Raw genomic sequence first — 19533 nt, 5'->3', positions numbered from 1 at the left:
ACCTTAAATTAACTTTCAAATCATCATCTTTATATTTAGAAATATTTTTACAAAAATCCCTAGTTTCTCCAATTTAAATCACCAACTAAATGATAAAAACAAAGATGGAATCATGGATAATGGACAAATCCGAGTTAAAAATACTTACCCAACCCAACTCGTGAAATTCTCCTCCAAAATCGTCCAAAATCGAGCTCTCTAACTCAAAGTGTGATAAATGAAGTAAAACCCTCATCCAAGCTTATAATCTACCTAGGCATTTCGCTTATGCGGTCTCCACTTAAGATCATAGATTTCGTTACCCAAGTGCGCACCTGCGCTTCCGCTTCTGCGGACAAACCACCGCACCTACAGTCCCTGCTCCCTTAACTCAAATCCGCTACTACGGTTCCGCATCTGAGCGTCCTTGTACGCACTTGCGGACCCAATTCCCTTAGCCAAATGTCGCCTATGCATTCAACTAGCCGCTTCTGCGGCCCAAACATTGCAGGTGCGAAAGCACCAAACCTCAGCAGATTTCAACCATTCCTCAAAGCCTCCAATTAATCCGAACTCAACCCGAAACACATCTGGGCCCCTCGGGACCCCGTCCAAACATACCAACCAAATCCCAAAATACAACACGAACCTACTCAAGGCCTTAAATCACACCAAACAACATCAAAACAACGAATCGCACCCTAATTCAAGCCTAATGAACTAATGAACATTTTCAAATTCAAATCTTGCGCCGAACAAGCTTAAACAACTCCGAATGACCTAATTTTGCATGCAAGTCTCAAATGACACAACGAACTTATACCAACTCCCAAAATCGCAATCCGAGCCTGATATCAACAAAGTGAACCCTCGGTCAAATCTATCAACCTTCCAAACCTTCTACTTTTCAACTTTCACCAATTCAAGCCAAAACAAAGCTACGGACCTCCAAATTCACCTCCGGACATACGTCTAAGTCCAAAATTATCATACGAAACTATTAGAGCCATCAAAACACCATTCCAGAGTCGTCCACACAAAAGTCAAACTCCGGTCAACTCTTACAACTACGACCTTCAACCAAGGGACTATATGTCCCCAATAAATCCAAAATTCACTTGAAACCAAACTAATCACCTGGGCAAGTCGCGTAACCACAAGTACACATATGGAAAGCATCAAATAGGGGAGTCGGGGCTAAAATACTCAAAACGGCTATTTAATAATTGAACTTTTAGTTGATATCAAAGTCATAAATATTAGGAAATTAATTAGATTACTATTACTAAATATTAGAAAAATAATCAAATAACTATTTTGTCTAGTGTGAACTCTAGCTTAAGAGGGTAAAAAAGGCAAACAACATTTCGCTAAGGGCCTTCGTACTTTCAATATAGTATAGATAGATAGAATAGATAAATATGCAAAGCATCAAATAGGGAAGTCGGTGCTAAAATACTCAAAACGACCGGTCAGGTCATTACATTCTTACGAGCGTTTCTAACATAGTCCGTCCATTTACAATTTGTGCTGGCACATAATTATTGTCAAGCACTCAACCTTATGAGTTATGATTAGCATTATACCTAAAACCATTGTACACGTGTAACCTATACAAAATTTGTGCTAGTATAAAATTCAAAAATCTTGGGAAATTTTTTCTAAAATCTAATACCAACCTTTGTTTTCATTCACAAAATATGTGGAATCATTGAACGTGACGAGTACTAGGATATATAACATGCCTCATCAAAACTCTCAAGTCAAAGAGTTGACAAATTTAATGTTCCTAAAATCTTATAAATAAAGAGGGATAAAGAAGAATACTTGGTAATAATCAGGCTAGAGGGAATAGAGAAGGTTTGAAGAAGATGGGAAAAGCAGTAATATTGGTAGTCAGACTTATTGCCTTTGTATGCCTTGTGGGAGCACTCGTCATTCTTCTTATGAGCTCCCAGTACTCCGACAATGAAAGCCTTTTCTACACTGACGAGCAACTTCAAACAAAGTTCACTGATTTTCGTGTTTATATGTAAGTTTATTTCTCTTACACCCCCCTCGGTAATTCTTGTTGTTATGCTTATATAAAGGAAGAATATATATTAATTTGTAGAAGCACAATATCAAAGCAGAACGATCAGAATCTAATACTGACCGTTTTGATGCTAATTTGGACAAGTTTAGGATCGTTTAGTAACTGGTTTATAGACAAGTTATGTAGAGATTAGCAATATAATGCAGAGATTAATGTTTCAAGGATTATGTTTACTCTTAAAATTGGATAACAATTAAATTTATAAGTGGTTTTAAGGATATCTGTCACTTGGCACAACTTGAGAAATATGAGAATTAATGTTAGAAATTAACTGCAAAATAAAGCAAACCAATACAATGAGCGGTTATGGCCCTCGAGCTAGATTGCCCTCGAACCAACTGAGTATAGTATTGAAAAGTATGAACTGAACAACAGAGCTTAAGAGATAAAATGTAACGTATTGCTTTGTTATGCGTAAATATATCATTACAAAATGATTAGAACCCCCTTTATATAGTAGAGGAATTCTACTTATGGTACAATTCTAAATACAGAAGGAAATCCCATGATTGGCTAAATGTCCGGTCTTGACTTGATACGTGCCGAGATTTTCGCCACGATCCTTGGCCGATCACGGATATCTCGGCTTTCTGTTATTCGACTTTAGCAGGCCTCCTTCGATCCCGCTCGATCTCTATCCCATTTCGGTTTTGATTACGGCTGATCTCGTTCTTGATCGATTACTGATTAATGAGCTTAGCAACCCATCTTCGTGCCATGGTTCGATACAATGCGAGGCCAAGCTTTAGTCTGCCACCCTGGTTTCGATTAGCCATACAAAATCAGGGAAGGCCCATTTTGACCGTCTACATATTATAATGCAGAGATAAGGTGATTGTAATTAGTTGAAATATAGTCCATTCTTTTCTACCTTACTTATGTGTTGTAATTGCATTATTTTTTCGGTTACTTTATTAAATTCTTTTAATATGTTGGATATGGCAATTAATTGCAGTTACATGCTGGGTTGCATTGGCGTGGGAATTGCGTATAATCTCTTTCAAACAGTACTGTCGCTAAGCATTGGAGTCAGTTTGTTAGATCTATTTGGTGACATGGTATGAACCTCTGTCACTGTGTGTATATGTGGTACCCAGTTTTAGCATCCAGTCCCAAAGCTCTTCAAAATGTTTCATACGCTTCTTCTTTGACTTGTTTCAAATATATCTGTTAATTTGAAGCAGATCATAGCAAATGTACTAGTTTCAGGCGCTGCTGCAACTTATGGTTTTACCCTGGAATTGAGCCGAGCTGCCGACTTAGAGCCCACTAGTTTCTTCAACAAGATTTTTGTGTCTGCGGGCCTTTCTCTATTAGCTACTCTCTTCACACTAATCTCTCTCATTTCCGCTCATGTTGCTCTAAAGGCTCCTGCTCCTGCTCCTGCCCACTGAATAAACATTCCATGTATCATCTTTTGTTCAACTGTATTCTATGTAAATGTTCACATATATCTTCAAGTGGTATTTGTAAATGATGTTAATTTGAAGATAACGCATGTCTTCAAAATTGTTGAATATAATCTTGTGTGTCCAGAATATTACCCTCTGAAATTGTCTAAAGATTTTCATCGAAACTTGTGATACACTTAATTGACCTTGTTATTAGTAATGCATTAGGAACTCTAGAATTTCTTTAATGGAAATAATTTATCGTCCCTTCGGGGACATCCGATAAAAATGGAAATAATATATCAATCAAGTGACATCAAGCCCCTTATAATAGCCACACAATTTTCGGTATTAGAGATTTTTTTTTTTTTTGGGATCTTACGCACTCTGTTTTCAGCTACTTGATGAATATCGTGCCGTCAAAAACTAAGAAAGGTATCAATTCTTTATAAGTTTCTCTTATTTTGTTCTCTAATAAAAATGACAACTGCCAGTAGATATGGAAACATTAAGGTCAAGCTGGTCTTCCCGAAGCAGATGATGAAGCTTGGGGTCATGTGCCCTCTGATACAAAAACAATGAGCAAAATTCTACCAAAATTGTTAAAAATTGTCAAATCCTAAAATACAGCGTAAGGTTTTCAAGCCTGTCAAGAAATTTGTTATTCTCAAGGTTTCAAATCTAAAACCTCTAATTAAAGATAAAAGATCTCAGTTGTCATATCACACTCCTTGATAGTAAATAAGCTCTTCCCTTGAGTTTCACTATAGCGCGCTCAAAAGTGAGGTTGTACACGGATCAATCAAGCTTTCAAGATAGAGAAATCTTTATAAAGTTGATCATTATGTGTCTTACGATGAGTTTTTAGTTGGCAAATTCAGCTGGAAACATATAAAACTTTTACTAACTCAATTCATAAGAAAATTGTATCAGGTGCATGAAAAAGAGCAAACCAATTATTTTATGTAACCACTTAACCCAACTTCCACCGCGGTATAGTTTTCCAACCCTGCACGAACTGATCAACTTTTCTTTTTCCTATCTCAAGCACGACTCTTATAATTCGACCCTACGTCTTCCTTCCTCTCTCCATGTTCCTTCCGTCTAAAACAGACTCTATGGAATATAGAGAGTCCGGAACCAAAATGTGGTTCTTTTGGACAAGTAGCACCTTAATAGGTGTAAAAAAAAGATGACATTTTTATATATAGCGCCCAAATACTGGGCGCTATACATTAACGTTAACTGTGCCGTTAATGTATAGCGCCGAGTATTTGGGCGCTATATATAAAAAGCTGCGCGCCCAGGTATAGCGCCCAAATACCCGGCGATATACATAAAACTTTATGTATAGCGTCCAGTATTTGGGCGCTATACACCTTTTTCCTGGCCCCACCAATAATTCCTGACTTCAATAATTCAAAAGCGTATAGTGCCCACTTTTTGGGCGCTATATATAAAAAAAAATAATTTCCCGGCTAGCCATTTCCTATATACAGAGGTTAGGATTGTATAGAAATTCATTCAAAAAAATTTTTAACTCTTTTTGAAACATTTATTGTTGTTAAATTCTCTAGCATTTTTTCATTATGTCTGAAGAGCGTAGAATAAGAGTTCCATTATATTGGGGGGGTGAGGTTATGATGGAGAATAACTCCGTGGGCTACAGTTTACCTGCTTAGTGTCATGTTAAATTGCCACTTACAATGGAGTACGATAAATTGATATCGTTGTTATGCAAAAAAATGAGTGTGAGGAAACGTTCATTGATACTTAAAGTAACCGGAAGATATCCGTATTCCGTCACTCCGCAAGGGGTTGCTTTTTACTCGGAGTTTAACATCGACGATGATGAAACTTTGAGTGATTTTCTGAGGACTCCGGATGAATGCCGGGAATTTCTTGTAATCACAATGTTGTAGATGTACGTGAAGGTCGAAGACGTTCCAAAAAACAAGATTGTGCGTAGTAGAGATAACCCCCAGTCATCGGGTGGTTATTCTGGAGCAGTTTTGCCGGACAGGTTCCGGAGAAAGAGTTTTCCTTGATTTAAACTTATCATCGCCGGCGAATGAGCAGCGAGAAAATAATTTATACCCTGCTTTCCATAATTCACAAGACGAGTGGTAAACTTCAATTTTCATTTGTGTTAATTATGTATATTTTTGGTGTATTGAGTTTGTATTAACGCTCATATATTTAACAGGGGGTACCGGCCGGATATAAATTTTACAAGTGGCCCATCCAGTAGTCATCACCTAATTGAAAATGTTCATCATGGAATTTCATCACATTACGACTTGTAAGTGAAGTGATATAGCCATATGGAAAGCATTTATTAATTCAGTAGCTTATATTTTTGTTGGTTGTGCGGTAAAAACGAGCAAGTTGAACCACCCGTACTCACTCAATTGCCCGAAAATGACGTATTACATCGGGATCTGGCAGATGCACAGAGTGAGGAACAGAACAGTGATTACGATAACAATGCCGATGAATCCAGACACGAGACACCCTTTCCTCGTGAGGATGGTGATGCGCAGGATGAGGAGGAAGGACATGATTTGAAGAGAGACCCCCCTAGACGAAGAGTGTACGAGTCCGAAGTATCGTTTCATTCAAGGGAGATTCCTTACATTGATAACTTGCCAACCGTGCCGGATGTGGAAGCTCTCACAAGGGATTTTGATGAAATTCGGACAGCAATGTGGGATGAGCAACGGTGCTTGCAAAGGGGATGCTTTTTCCTGATAAAGCGCGCGTAAGCAGGGCTTGTAAAATGCACAACGTAAAAGAGTGTCGTGAGATGCAGGTATGGGAGTCAAGTCCGATGGTATACAAGGCTGTTTGCCGTAGGTGGTTTTGGCCATGTAATTGGATGTTGCGTGCGAGAAAGAAGAAGTCAGGTCTGTGGAAAGTTGGTAAATACATTCCCACCCACACATGCGAAATGGACACATTCAACGGGAATCACTTCAACTTGGATATTGACTTGATTTCTCTTGTTCTTATTCCACACATCGAAGCGTCCATAAGGTATAAAATCAAAGATTGCATTACAGCAGTCCACCGGGAAGATGGCCATACCATTATTAAAAGAAAGGCATATCTCGGGCGCAAACGAGCGTTTGAAATACTCTATGGTAACTGGGATAAGTCATTTGCAGATCTGCCTAGGTACATGGCTGCACTTCAGCAGTTTAACCCCGGGACGGTTGTTGAATGGAAGCTTGAGCGGAGTCAGGGTAAACCAGAATATATATTCAATTACGTGTTCTGGGCGTTTAAACCAGCAATTGATGGTTTTTCGCACTGTCGGCCCGTAATATCCATAGACGGCACTCATGTCTATGGAAAGTACGATATCAAGCTGTTGATAGCCGTGACAGTAGATGCTAATGGACAGATATTTCCTCTAGCTTTTGCTATTTGTGCCAATGAAAGCCAAGAGACGTGGACACTGTTTTTGAACCACTTGAAAGAGCACGCTGTCAAACAGCGTTCCGGTATCTGTCTAATATCTGATCCGCACGGTGGTATCTTAAGTTCTGTGGAGAACTTGCCTGTATGGCAAGAACCTTATGCCTACTATCGTTACTGTGTTAGGCACCTAAAAGCCAATTTCCAGAAGGCATATCCCAACAAGGATCTGCATGATTTGATGTGGATGGCAGCAACAGACCACCAACAACATAAATTTCGGAGGCACATGGAATATATCAGGCAAGAAGACGAGGCAGCCTATCGTTGGTTAATGCGACATGACCCTGAAAAGTGGACTTTGCATGCGGATGGTGGCAGACGATGGGGAACTCTGACTACAAATATGTCAGAGTCTTTCAACGGGTTATTGAAGTCGGCAAGAGGATTGCCTGTCACAGCCATGGTGCGGATGTCGTTCAAGCAGATGGCGGAGAGGTTTGTTGAAAGGTCTGCAGCTGCAACGTCATTAATGGAAAGGGGTGTTGAATTTATGCCAGTGCCGATGAAGAGATTTGATAAATACAGACGGCGAGCACATTGGCATTCATTTTTGCAGAACGATAACGAAAGAAATATTTTTGAAGTTCGTACCGCTATCCATCAAAATCAGGATAATAATGTGCATACTGTAAATGAATCTACAAGGTTATGCTCTTGTGGAAAATGGTCCATCTACCACATGCCTTGCTCACATGCCATCAAGTGCTTTCAACAAGTTGTTTTAGGTGCAACCAACTATGTTGATCAACAATATAGTGTTTCGAAGTACCTAAACACATATAGTGGGCAATTGCAGCCAGTGGGTGCTGAGCATTATTAGCCGCCTAAACCATTTAAAATGGTGTGTAACAAGTCCTATCTACGCCGAATACAAGTGAAGAAGAGAACTCGTATACGGAACCAAATCGATGTTAGTGATACCGTTTATGCGCGCAGATGTGGTATACGCTCGCAAACAGGACACGACCGTCGAAAATGTCCTTCGGCTGGTTCGGGTGGCAATAGTACTCAAGCTCTTGGTGGTCCTTCTTCTATTATGCCTAACTATCACTGAGTTTATGTTGTAATAGGACGTTGCTTTGTTTATGTTGCAAGTTTTATAAAATAAAATTATGTTTGTTAATTATGAGTTGAACTTTTCCATTTTAATTTTTTTAATGATATTTTAAAAAATTATATGTTCGGAAGAACTGGAAAAAATATTGAAATATCATAAGGCTAATTAATTTAATTTTAATTATGGTTATTTTTTTTATATATAAGTGTTGTCTTATCCAACTGACATAAAGTTGTTTCGTACCTGTCGAAACCTTTAACACGCAAAGCATAGCGTGATCAAATATTACGTTATGTGTGTATATAAATCAGGATATTAACAGACAAATTTATATTTTTTTTTATAAAACACTAATATTAAATCCGGATAAATTCAACATACTAGTTTCGAGAAGAAGAACCGGATATAAAATATTGAGGAAGAAGAAGCAGAATGGTCGTCTTGAAGAAGACGACTCGTTTTTTAAAAAAGGGGTATAGCGCCGGGTATTAGGGCGCTATACCTGGGTGTGGCAGCTTTTTATATATAGCGCCCAAATACTCGGCGCTATATATTAACGGCACAACGTTAATGTATAGCGCCCAATATTTGGGCGCTATATATAAAAATGTCATCTTTTTTTTTACACCTATTAAGGTGCTACTTGTCCAAAAGAACCACATTTTGGTTCCGGACTCGGAATATAGATGCCATTTGCTGTGCCATTTAATATACCCCCTCCGTTCACTTTTACTTTTCTAGTATTCTAAAAATAAATTTTTACTTTTTCTTATCACTTTTCGCATATCAAGAGAATACAATTTCTTTTTTCCTGTTATACCCACAATATTAATTACTCATTTCAAATTATTTTCTCAAATCCATTAAAAATATGCATCAATTAATATGGGTATCATGGTAAATTAAGCACTTTATTTATTATTTCATAAAGAATGTGCAAAGTCCATGGTGAACAAGTAAAAGTGAACCAATTTTCTTGGCCTTTCCACTAGCGGTTACTACAAAAAAACCTGTGTCGCTTGGATGTCTGTGGGTTAAAGCTCTCCAACAAAAGATACTTACCGCTCGTTTGGCCATAAAATTTCTTTTAGTTTTTTCCGAATTTTTTTTTATTTTTTCGGAATCAGTGTTTGACAATAAAATTTTAAATTTTCACTTGAAGTTAAATTTCAGAATTTCCCGAAAACTTGAAAAACTCCATAAAGTTATTTTTAAAATTTTTTACTTCAAATCGTTTACAAAAAGTAAAAAACAGCTCTAAATTATATTTATGTCCAAACACAACTTTAATTTTTAAATGTCATTTTCACTTGATTTTTTTTAATACTTTTTTTTGAAGTTTCACAATTCTAATGTTTAAACGTCCATTTGTTGAGTGTTTCTAAAAGTTCCCAAATCTGGATCCATGTGATAGCTACTTTTTTAGGGAAAGCAAACATCAAAAGAAAAGTTCCTCGAAGAACTCTTGAAGTGAGAGCGCAGCGCTATAACTAATTTATACAAACACTTGAGGACGGACAAATAGTCCATCCATAAGCAGGAAATATTTTTTCAGGTCAACTTACGCGGACATCCACTAATTTCACGAGATATCTATCATTTTTTATCAGATATATTAAATAACTTTATCCATTAAAACTTGAATAGATGGGAAGAAATCACCAAAACATCAAAAAAGAAAGAACTATGAAAGTAAGAATGCAGCGTGAAACTAATTTATATAAATATTTGTGGACGCACGAACAGTCCATCCATAAGAAACAAATATTTTTGCAGACCAACTTACGCGTACATTAACTAATTCACGAAATATTTGCTACCTCTTATTAGTAATAAGTATCACCTTAACTAATTTTAGAGGATATCTACCACATCAAAGGCGAATCCGACATACTAGTTATGGGTTCAATTGAACCCGTAACTTTTATCCTAGACCTTAATTTTCAGTAAACAATTTATTAAAATTGCTGAAAAAAATAAAGCTTTGAACCAATGACTCAAACAAAGTGATGGATTTAGTTGTTGAAGTCGAAATTCTGAACCCATAAAATTAAAATCCTAAGTCCGCCTCCGTGTCAAATTCCACCAACAACAAGTACCACGTAACTCTATACATCAAAGTGTGGCTACATGAAAAAACAATTACCTAATATTCTTTGCCTCTGCTAACATTTATATACACACTTCATTGATTACTAGGCCACGCCCTTGGGTGCAATAAGAAGCAAATATACTTTATCTGTTATGAAACAATAAAAGAAGAAGAGAGTATTGCAGAAAAAAGTAGAGAGAGAGGGAATTCTTATTGATTTGGCATGAATTACAATGGAATAGAACCCTCTATTTATAGGGAGAGGTTGACTTAGCCACCAAGTAATAAACCCTAGAATCTCTCTAAATATAGACATTCACCATAAATAGAATTCTATTTATAACACTCCCCCTTGAATGTCTATTCAACAGATAATGTGCCTCGTTAAAACCTTAACTAAATAAAACCCAGTGGGAAAAAAAATTCTAGAGAAGGAAAAAGAGTACACATATCTACAATACGCCTTTTGGTTGCCTCGTTAAAAACCTTGCAAGGAAAACCCAGTGGGACAAAACCTTGTAAGGGAAAAAGAGTACAACGCGTATTAACTCCCCCTGATGAGAGCATCAATTCACATCTTTAAGCATTTGCATTCCAATCTTGTGCACCATCTTCAAAAGATCTTTGGTAGAGATTTGATGAACAAATCAGCCATTTTAACTTGAATGAATATATTGCACCTTGAAATCATAATTCTTGATAGAGATGAATTGTCTTCATATGATTTTATTGGAATTGTTAGTTCAATATCTTCACATAGAGGTGAAAACTCTTGGTATCATATTATCATGCCTATAGTTATAGCAAGATACATTTGTGCGCAAATTGCACTGAGGAAGTGATACTTCAAGATCAAGAATTGTATATGCTTCAAGCGATTTAAATCCTTCATGGACTGTCATATAAGTCATATAATAGATTTTAATTAGATCCATATCAAGTTTTCATGTCATGCTAGACAAATAAGATATCCAAAACTGATTGCACATATCATTGGCTTCATACTTTCAAGTGTTTGAACTGAAGGTCCAAAACTATATGTCTTTCGTATGAAACAAATTCTATTCGAATTGTGTCTCTTTCATTTGGCCAATATTTTTGTGTCTATATTCTACAGACTTAAGATCCTCATCTATATTTAGCACTAACATAGATGTCGTCGACGAACATTTTATATCGGTTCCAACTTTATTTTCATAGAGACATGACATAGAGATCTCTTCATTCATATTTTCAGGTACCTGAATCTCTCTTGAGATTTTATGAAGTATTATGTCATGTGATCTTCTAGATCACTTGCCTCCTTTATTATGATCATTTGCTCATCTTCTTTATCAAGAAGTTTATTTGAAACCGATTGTCTATACGCTTTAAACGTACCATAGACTTTGTCCTTCTAGGATTTAATAAGAGCATTTGCAATGAGAATATTATTACTTTCTTTGGGTCAGCAAATGCGTCTGGCATGCATTGCAATATATTACAGATGAATTATCTTTTATGAACTTCAAGTTCATATTATCTTATTCGAGGATCTAGATGTACACATGATAATTCATTACACGTAACTTTTTCTCAACTGTTTATCTTGTCTCCCCCTCATGTTAGAAAAACTAACTTGTTTCCTCAACTTTGAGAACTCATCTTTGTGCGTTATGGTGTTAATCAAAATATACACCGCACATCAATAATAATAAGATAGAATTATTTGGTTCCTGACCTGAACCACTTGTGAGGGGAGAATATAATATACTTTTGTATATAACGTATATCAAACTGATATACAAAATTTTATTCTCATAAGCAATAGTTTAACTATTAAGTGGAGGCACTCAATAAATTATTTTGCTAAACCAGCTGTGATGTAAACCAACTTATCAAGATAAACTATCTTGAATAAATAATACGAAAATTATGCTCTAAATCAAATTATTGATCAAGTTACCTCGCAAACACCATGTTGCGGGTTAATAATAATCGCACATGTAACCATCTCATAGATGCATCTTATGTGGTATACATGGCAGGTGAATGGGGCCATATTCACCTTTAATATTTCCAGCATTCATGGGATTCAACCCCAATTTTAGTTGGTATATTAGTTAATGAGAACAAGCAACATAAGAGAATTCGTAAAGAACTTTCTAGTTCTTTAATATTTACCCATGTGAATTCTCTTTTATTTTTGCACATCATACTTAAATTGATATGGGTAAACCAATTAAGCCAACTGAATAAATTATCAATATTGATAAACTTCAGATTTACACCATGACGTGTGCAATTATCAATAAACTCCAAGTTTATTATGATATGGATTTTTATATCAATAAACTTCTCTTTATTGTGGCATTCTTTTATTTGTGTAGTACAAACTGGAGAATAAAGCAAGTAACTTTTCACATACATATTACTCCGCTACAAGTTGTAGTAATTGAAGATATTAAATCTTTCCTTTATTTATAGTCTCAATATAACCAACCGCTTTCGCTTATACTTTGGAAACTAAATAAGTTTCTTTGAGACTTACTACAACACAATACCTTATTGGTAATCAATTGTGTTTCTCCAAAATAGTTTAATTGGCTCTTGCAGAGTTCTCAATTAATTTTGTACTATCACATATTCATCAACACCCATATGGTGAATATCTCTTTTAAGGAGAAAGTTATACCCTTATGGTCATGGTCAAAATTATATGCAAGATATGTTTCTTGCATTATTGTTGTCTTTTAATAATCACATTGCCAAAAATATTTTGGCGTACAATAGGTACGTGACCAATGACCATTCATGCCATAATAATGACATTGATTTCTTATATCATCTCAAACCTCCTTTTAGAGGTGAGTGTGGTATATTCACTATCACTAGCACGTTCATATTCTTCCAAGAATGAATATGTATTCATAAATCAGATGTTGTCACATTCACATCATGAATTGACCATAGTCATCTGTATGTACTTTATAAAATCTCATGTCAAATGACAAATATTACTTTCACAGAGTGAAGGATTATTTTGAGAATCCTTATTATTCTCATTATCACAATGATGACGATTATAATTTCGTCTATTGCCATGTCCGCATTCATTGATACCTTCACGGTAATAATTTTGTCTTCTTTCAGACTTATTACATATTACTACCACATTCCCTTAAGGGAATGAGAATGAAGCAAATTCAATGGGACGAGTTTCCACTTCTTTGCCCACAATCATACATGAATTTGATCATGGCAAGGCATAGAAATTTTACCACTTCAGGTGGTTATAATTTCTTACAAACTCCATTAAAGTTATAATCAAACTTTGTTGTCTTTGCTTGTAAAAATCAAATTATAGAATTTCAAGAATTTAAAAGAGAAAAACAAAATAAAATACTTACCTTAAATCCAAAATTTAAGCATGAAGGAAATTCATAGAACAATTGACAATCATTATGATCAATCCCAAAGCTTCTACTCAATTAGTTAGAGTCTCGTGCTGATAACGTGTTATGAAACAATAAAAGAAGAAGGAGTATTGCTGAGAAAAGTAGAGAGAGAGGGAATTCTTATTGATTTGGCATGAATTACAATAAAATAGAACTCTTTATTTATAGGGAGAGGTTGACTTAGCCACCAAGTAATAAACCCTAGAATCTCTCTAAATATAGAGATTCACCATAAATAGAATTCTATTTATAACATTATCATATTTGTTGATGAATTTTCAAGGATAATTGGAGTGCTTGAAAGAACATCAAGAAGCTCTATCACCTCCAAGAGGTCTAACGGTTGTAGAAAAGCAGAAAAATTTAGCACCAAAATCATTCAAAACGGTTGAGCCTTCAAAGTGCTGCTTTAGATTTCATTCCATAAATTCTACACTATATTCCCTCACCTATCTTGAGATCAGTTGCAGGAAAAGTGCTTCTTATTATTACCATAGTTCAAAATTAGACTGGCAAAGCTAAAAGGAAAAACATCAAATTTAGATTGACAATCACAAGAGCGACAACAAAAATGAACCTAAAAGGAAAAACATCAAATTTAGATTGACAATCACAAGAGCGACAACCAAAATGAACCTACGCATTCAAATTCGATGGAGGAAAAAGAAAAAGAAAAAAGAAAAAGAAGCTATTCAAATTCATCCACCAGAACAAATATAGCAGAACCCTGTTCAAGAACCAACAGCATCCCAAGAACCGCCATGGTAAGCACAGGAGAAACGTCGAGCCTAAACTCATAGTAAAACATTCATTCAAAGTAAAACATTCATTCAAACGATTTTAAAACAAGACATCTTCTACATAATTTCTAGTATGATGATACACAAGCTCAGTAACAAGGTCAAATTTGACAAACCAACAGAAAAAGTGATCAAAGAAAACAGCCCAGTCTAGCACTAAAAGTTTACTTTATTCCCACAATCGACATAAGAAACTGAAGCTTGTCATTCACTTCTGCTAATTCGGATGCGTTCTTGAACGTAGATGGTGGCTCCACTCCAGTAAAGATGTATAAAGCCTTTAGTTCATCTACCAACAAAGGTTGAGGTGTGGCTCCGTATCCAACGATTGTTCTCATTGCATTTATCTTCTCCCATATTATCTCCTCACTGTAGAACTCCTAGCAACATCATTAAATTAAGAAAAATGAATCTTCATAGCCTCAAATGTATTAGCAGGCAGGAGCAAAAACAAGAAAAATGAACGTAACCAAACAAGTACGCAGCGTGTTAAAAAAATACCATAAGAAGCTGTCAAGGAAACACGTGTAAGCAGTCAAGAAAGACAATGTGTGTACAGACATCATTGATACCAATAGCACTAGCGTTTGCTAGCCACCAACTAACTTGAAGTTGAGGCATATGGTTGCATAAAATTGAATTGATGGTATACATAGTTCAAACCAAAGGCAACAGGCACACCAACACTCATTGCTACAAGGCTACTTAACTGCAGCATCACATCCTACTGGTTTCAATGAATCAACAAAACACAAGCCACAAGTGCAAGACGCGAATGGCAGTTCTTGAAACACCCAATTCCCCATCAAGCCCATTAGTTTTTCTCTCTTGAAAAAGCTGTCTATAGGTATTAGAAAGCAAGAGTATAGCAACTATGAACCTGGCAGATAAGTGACGCTTTACTAGTCTAGCAATACTCCACAAGGGCAAAGATTTTGGATGATTTTACCTCCTAACCCACACACAGAACCCCAAATTCCCAATCGGGGATGACTAGAACAGTTGGTTATCTTACTTGAACAAGCAGCAAGTAACACACAGAATTCACAGAATCCTGGCTTTCAGACAGCCAGACAGGGAATCTGAAACAACTCTAAACAACTTTAAAGGGGAAAAATCAATACAAAAGGAATTTAAGTCCAAAATGGAGGACCAACAAATTTTGAGGTTTGCAAGATAAAGACGAATTTCTATGGATTTCCCAGAACTTTGAAAGGCATTGGACAGCTAAGACAGCTAACAGAGAGTAAAATGCAATCCCACTCTTCCACAGGGAAGAATCTTCTCCCTCTCCAAGGGAGATACTTTAAGCCTCTCTTCACATAACTATTACTCATCAACTAAAAGTATATTGAGGTACCCCTACCCCCAGAAGAAGAAAAAAAGAAAGATGATAAACTGGTCTCAAAAGAAAAGACTTCAAAACTCAGAATCTTCACTTTCTTGTCCTAACAAGAGACAAGTGCTGGATATATCAACCCGCCAAGGCCGATGCAAGTGGGTTCACACTAATGTTGTAACGACCACCCCGTGACAAGACTATGGAACAAAATACTCGGGACGCAAGAAATGAAAGAAAGCGCTAAAAACGATGGAAGGAGATAGCCAAACTAATGCAAGAAATGAAGTCAGAATTATACCTCTCCGCTAACAAATGAGCAACTAGAGTCCACACTTGAGCTTTACAAGGAACGAAACCAGGTGAACGTAAAACAAACTACTACCAGTACTCTAACCTGCAAGGGCTGAAAGAGAGGAACACACCCCTTTATGACAGTTACCTTTTTTTTTAAAAATGAATCTCCTTATTAGCAGAATATTCACAAGAAGCTGCGCAACAGTTACTAGAATCTCGTAACTGACATCATGCGTAGCATAGACAAATGCCTGGATTAACGGCCATCGGTTGATGCTCTGTACTTGCACCATGATATATGTTACAGATGAAACCCTAGTCTCATCTTAGTCCATACACACTGCTTGACACTATTAACTTCCTTTTGGAGGATTATGAACCTCCTTAGGACCCTCTTTAGTCATCAGTGTACTTTATGCTTTGTCACACAAAGTATCTGGAGGAGAGACATATAATTATTAACTCATACTTTATTTAAATGCTGGGAAATAATTACAGTAGTAGTTTATGTAATGTGCAGTATTTTTCTTTCCTTTGCAGATGCAGTTTAGGTTTCTTCATGAAGAGTGGCATTTGTTGCTAAGACTAAGGAATATCTCTTCCACGAGTAAGTTAAGACAGGAAAAAATCTGAATATTACTAATATCTGTTCAAAGAAATTTTAACAGCAAGTATACGAAACAAAGCCAGCTAGTGTAGCCTACGTGTGTTATCAACCAAATTGATCATTTTTTTCCGGAGTAACATTGAACAAGAGAAGCAACGATATACAAGAGGATATCCCTCTTGGAATTTCCATTAATTTTTCCAATGGAACAAACTAAGGTGGCTGATTTAAAAATAGAACTGACCTTGGTGTGTTTGGCCTCAAGAATCCCTGCTTTTCCAGGTACACGAGCGACACCACTCGCATTCACATTTTTCTTTTGATCAGTTGTCCCTTTTCTTTCAGATGGAAGGTTCCCATGGACATCAGCTGCCTTCCTTTGAGCGTCTTCTGCAGCCACCGGCTTATCCTCGCTTTCCACTTGGCGAGAAGCATCTTTAGCAACATGCTTGCCATTTGATACTGCTTTATGATCCTCAGTTGAATTCGTAGCTTGCGCAGCATCCTCGCCATTTCTCGCATCTCTTCTTCCGGGCGATGCTTTTTCCGTCTCATCAGCTTTCTTGGCCTTTTTGGAAACACCACTTTGATTGACCTCGTCTCTTCCTTCTTTGGTCTCTCGTTTCACTGGTAAATGCTTCTCGTCTTGCTTCACCTTGACTTCATCCCTCACCTCTTCCTTTATTTCTACCATTTTCACATTACTATCTTCCTGCTGCTTGTTGCTTAACCCCTCCCCTTTCTCTATTATTGCAGCAGTTCTCACTTCATTTGCTTTCTTCTTTTTGTGGTGTTTCTTTGAGCTTTTGCTGATGTTTGGTTTCTTTGTTACTTCTATGCTCTCCTTTTCTTCTGAAATAACCTCAGGTCCTGTTTCAGTTTTTGTTACTTCTATGCTCTCCTTTTCTACTTTCTCATCTTTGCTTTCCGTTGGCTTCTCTACTACTTCTGAACTCTTTAAGCTGCGGTTATCTTCCTTCGCTGAATCGCCTACATATACCTCAACCAAATTCCTCTCTGGCAAACCTGGTGTTAAAGTAACACCTTTTTCACCCTCATTTTCTCCCCTGGTTTCTCTGGCCACCAAATCCAAACCCTCAGTTCTCTTAATTTTCTCATCAAATTCCCAGTTTTCTGCTTCTTTCCCTCGTTTCGTCTCTAAATTCATCTCCTTCACTGGTCCCTCATTCTCTCCTTCCAAGTATTCACCGACATCTTCTTCATATCCTTCCTCTTTGCCACCATCATCTACATTGATCTCTCTTTCTTCCTCAGCTCTTCCAAAGTCTTTATCTTCGTATCCCCGGCTCTCGTCCATCACCAACTGAATCCTCATTTCAACCCCTTCTTTTGAATCCTCCATTTCTTTCTTTTCCTCATCTTCCATCACCATTTCTCCACCAAAACCAGCATCCTTCCCTCCTAGTAGTTCATCATATCCCTCTTCTTGATCATCTCCATACATTTCCCCATATTCCAACAATAGAGGTGGCTCTGACCTTGGAAGCAACTTGTTCATAAGCTTCTCAGTACAAGTATAACCAACAAAAGCAAGACCAAAAGGGATCGAAAAAGCGAACCCAAGTGCAGAAATAACAACAAGTGGAGGAAGAACTACTGGTGCAGAAGAGACAACAATACCTGTGATCATAACCTTCTTCCCTAACCACAATCCTTTGTTCACAATCCATCTCATCTTACTCTCTCTCACTTCCCCCTCATAGTCATAATCATTATCCTCTTCTTCTTCCTCCTCTTCTTCTAAAGAAGTATGCTCTACTATCCTCCACTCCACAATTTGATCTTCCATCCTACAAACAAGCATATTCACATCTCAAACCAAACGAAAAATTGAATAATTGACAGTTATTCAATCTAATAATTCAGAAAATAAACCAATCAAAATTTTTACTTTCAAAAAGAAGAATAAAGATAACACAAAACTAATCCCACGGAGGCAAAAACACACTAGGTGATTTTTTTCTCATTTGTCAGCGCAAATTAGTCCAAACACCACAGTTACAAAACTAAAGAAATAGAGTTTATAATAGCTCATTGGAGGAGCTTGCATGCCCATATAAAAGAACTAGTTTTTGTGCAAGTAGCAAAATTCTATATGGGTTGTAGACATAAATCCGAGGAAAATCAAGCAAAATGAGTAAGAAAATCTTTATGGGTACTCCACTAAAAAAAGATCTATTCCTTAAACTATTTAAGTGAAACTATAGCAAAATTCCCAATTGGTTTTGGCAAAAACATGAAATACCCAATTGGGTTCTAATTATAAATCCAATAAAACAAGCAAGAAAACATACATACATACATACATACAGAGGCACTCCACTGAAGAAACAAACTACTACTACTACTATAACTCACCTGAAAAACGCTAAAAGTGAAGCTTATACAGCAGTACTACTACTTCAAGAATGTCATGACACAAGAACCCGTTTGAACAAAAGATAAAATTTTGATAGTGTACGTTGGGGTGGGGGGTGGGGGGGGGGTTGGTTTGTTTGTTTAGGATAGGGAGATAAGCATGACCAAATAGTGGTATATCACATAGAGATTAAAAGATGCGTTGGGAAGATGGGCGTGACAGTTGCAGGGTAAAGGAGACGCCAGGCGTCGCAGTGGAATAGCTCAAAACTGCATGCAAAACATTATGAGGCAATTGCAGACGATTCCACGTAACACATAAGGGACCTGCAGTGAGACAGAGGATTTGCCACTACGCAGCCCAAGGTGGTGTCTTGTTTCTAAAGTCCTATATATATTTTAAAAAATATTGAACATTTGTGAAATTATGCAAAATATCCATGTAATCAGTTATGAAAATATTATATTGGGGATGTCTATTTATTACAGAAACTTTAGTTTACAGAAACTTTAGTTTGTGTCTAACATGCCACGTCATTGTTGTATGAGACCCCTCAATGTATGACATTTGGACTAG

The 19533-nt window shown here is 36.8% G+C and overlaps 2 protein-coding genes across 3 annotated transcripts; one reads left to right on the top strand and one right to left on the bottom strand.

The window, feature by feature from the left end:
* Window positions 1-1716: 1716 nt before the first annotated feature.
* On the top strand, window positions 1717-3614 carry LOC109239180 (CASP-like protein 4D1). The gene is made up of 3 exons (XM_019405706.1): window positions 1717-2011; window positions 3030-3132; window positions 3259-3614. The coding sequence occupies exons 1-3, from the start codon at window positions 1851-1853 to the stop codon at window positions 3466-3468; spliced, it is 474 nt and encodes a 157-aa protein (XP_019261251.1). The 5' UTR covers window positions 1717-1850; the 3' UTR covers window positions 3469-3614.
* Window positions 3615-14316: 10702 nt separating this feature from the next.
* Window positions 14317-19097, bottom strand: LOC109239183 (ABC transporter F family member 4-like). Of its 2 annotated transcripts, none has more exons than XM_019405708.1 (3): window positions 18957-19096; window positions 16822-18388; window positions 14317-14714 (listed from the first exon to the last, which is right to left on the bottom strand). In XM_019405708.1, exons 2-3 carry the CDS (start codon window positions 18385-18387, stop codon window positions 14499-14501), a joined length of 1782 nt encoding a protein of 593 aa, XP_019261253.1. In that variant the 5' UTR covers window position 18388; window positions 18957-19096; the 3' UTR covers window positions 14317-14498. The 2 variants fall into 2 exon arrangements, with proteins under 2 accessions (XP_019261253.1, XP_019261254.1); XM_019405709.1 differs by having other exon boundaries at window positions 14502-14703; window positions 18957-19097.
* Window positions 19098-19533: the final 436 nt, after the last annotated feature.

Source organism: Nicotiana attenuata, unplaced genomic scaffold (genome assembly GCF_001879085.1).
Source record: "Nicotiana attenuata strain UT unplaced genomic scaffold, NIATTr2, whole genome shotgun sequence".
NCBI lineage: Eukaryota > Viridiplantae > Streptophyta > Magnoliopsida > Solanales > Solanaceae > Nicotiana > Nicotiana attenuata.
The sequence above is the reverse complement of the archived record's forward strand: the minus strand, read 5'-3'. Positions and strand labels throughout refer to the sequence as shown.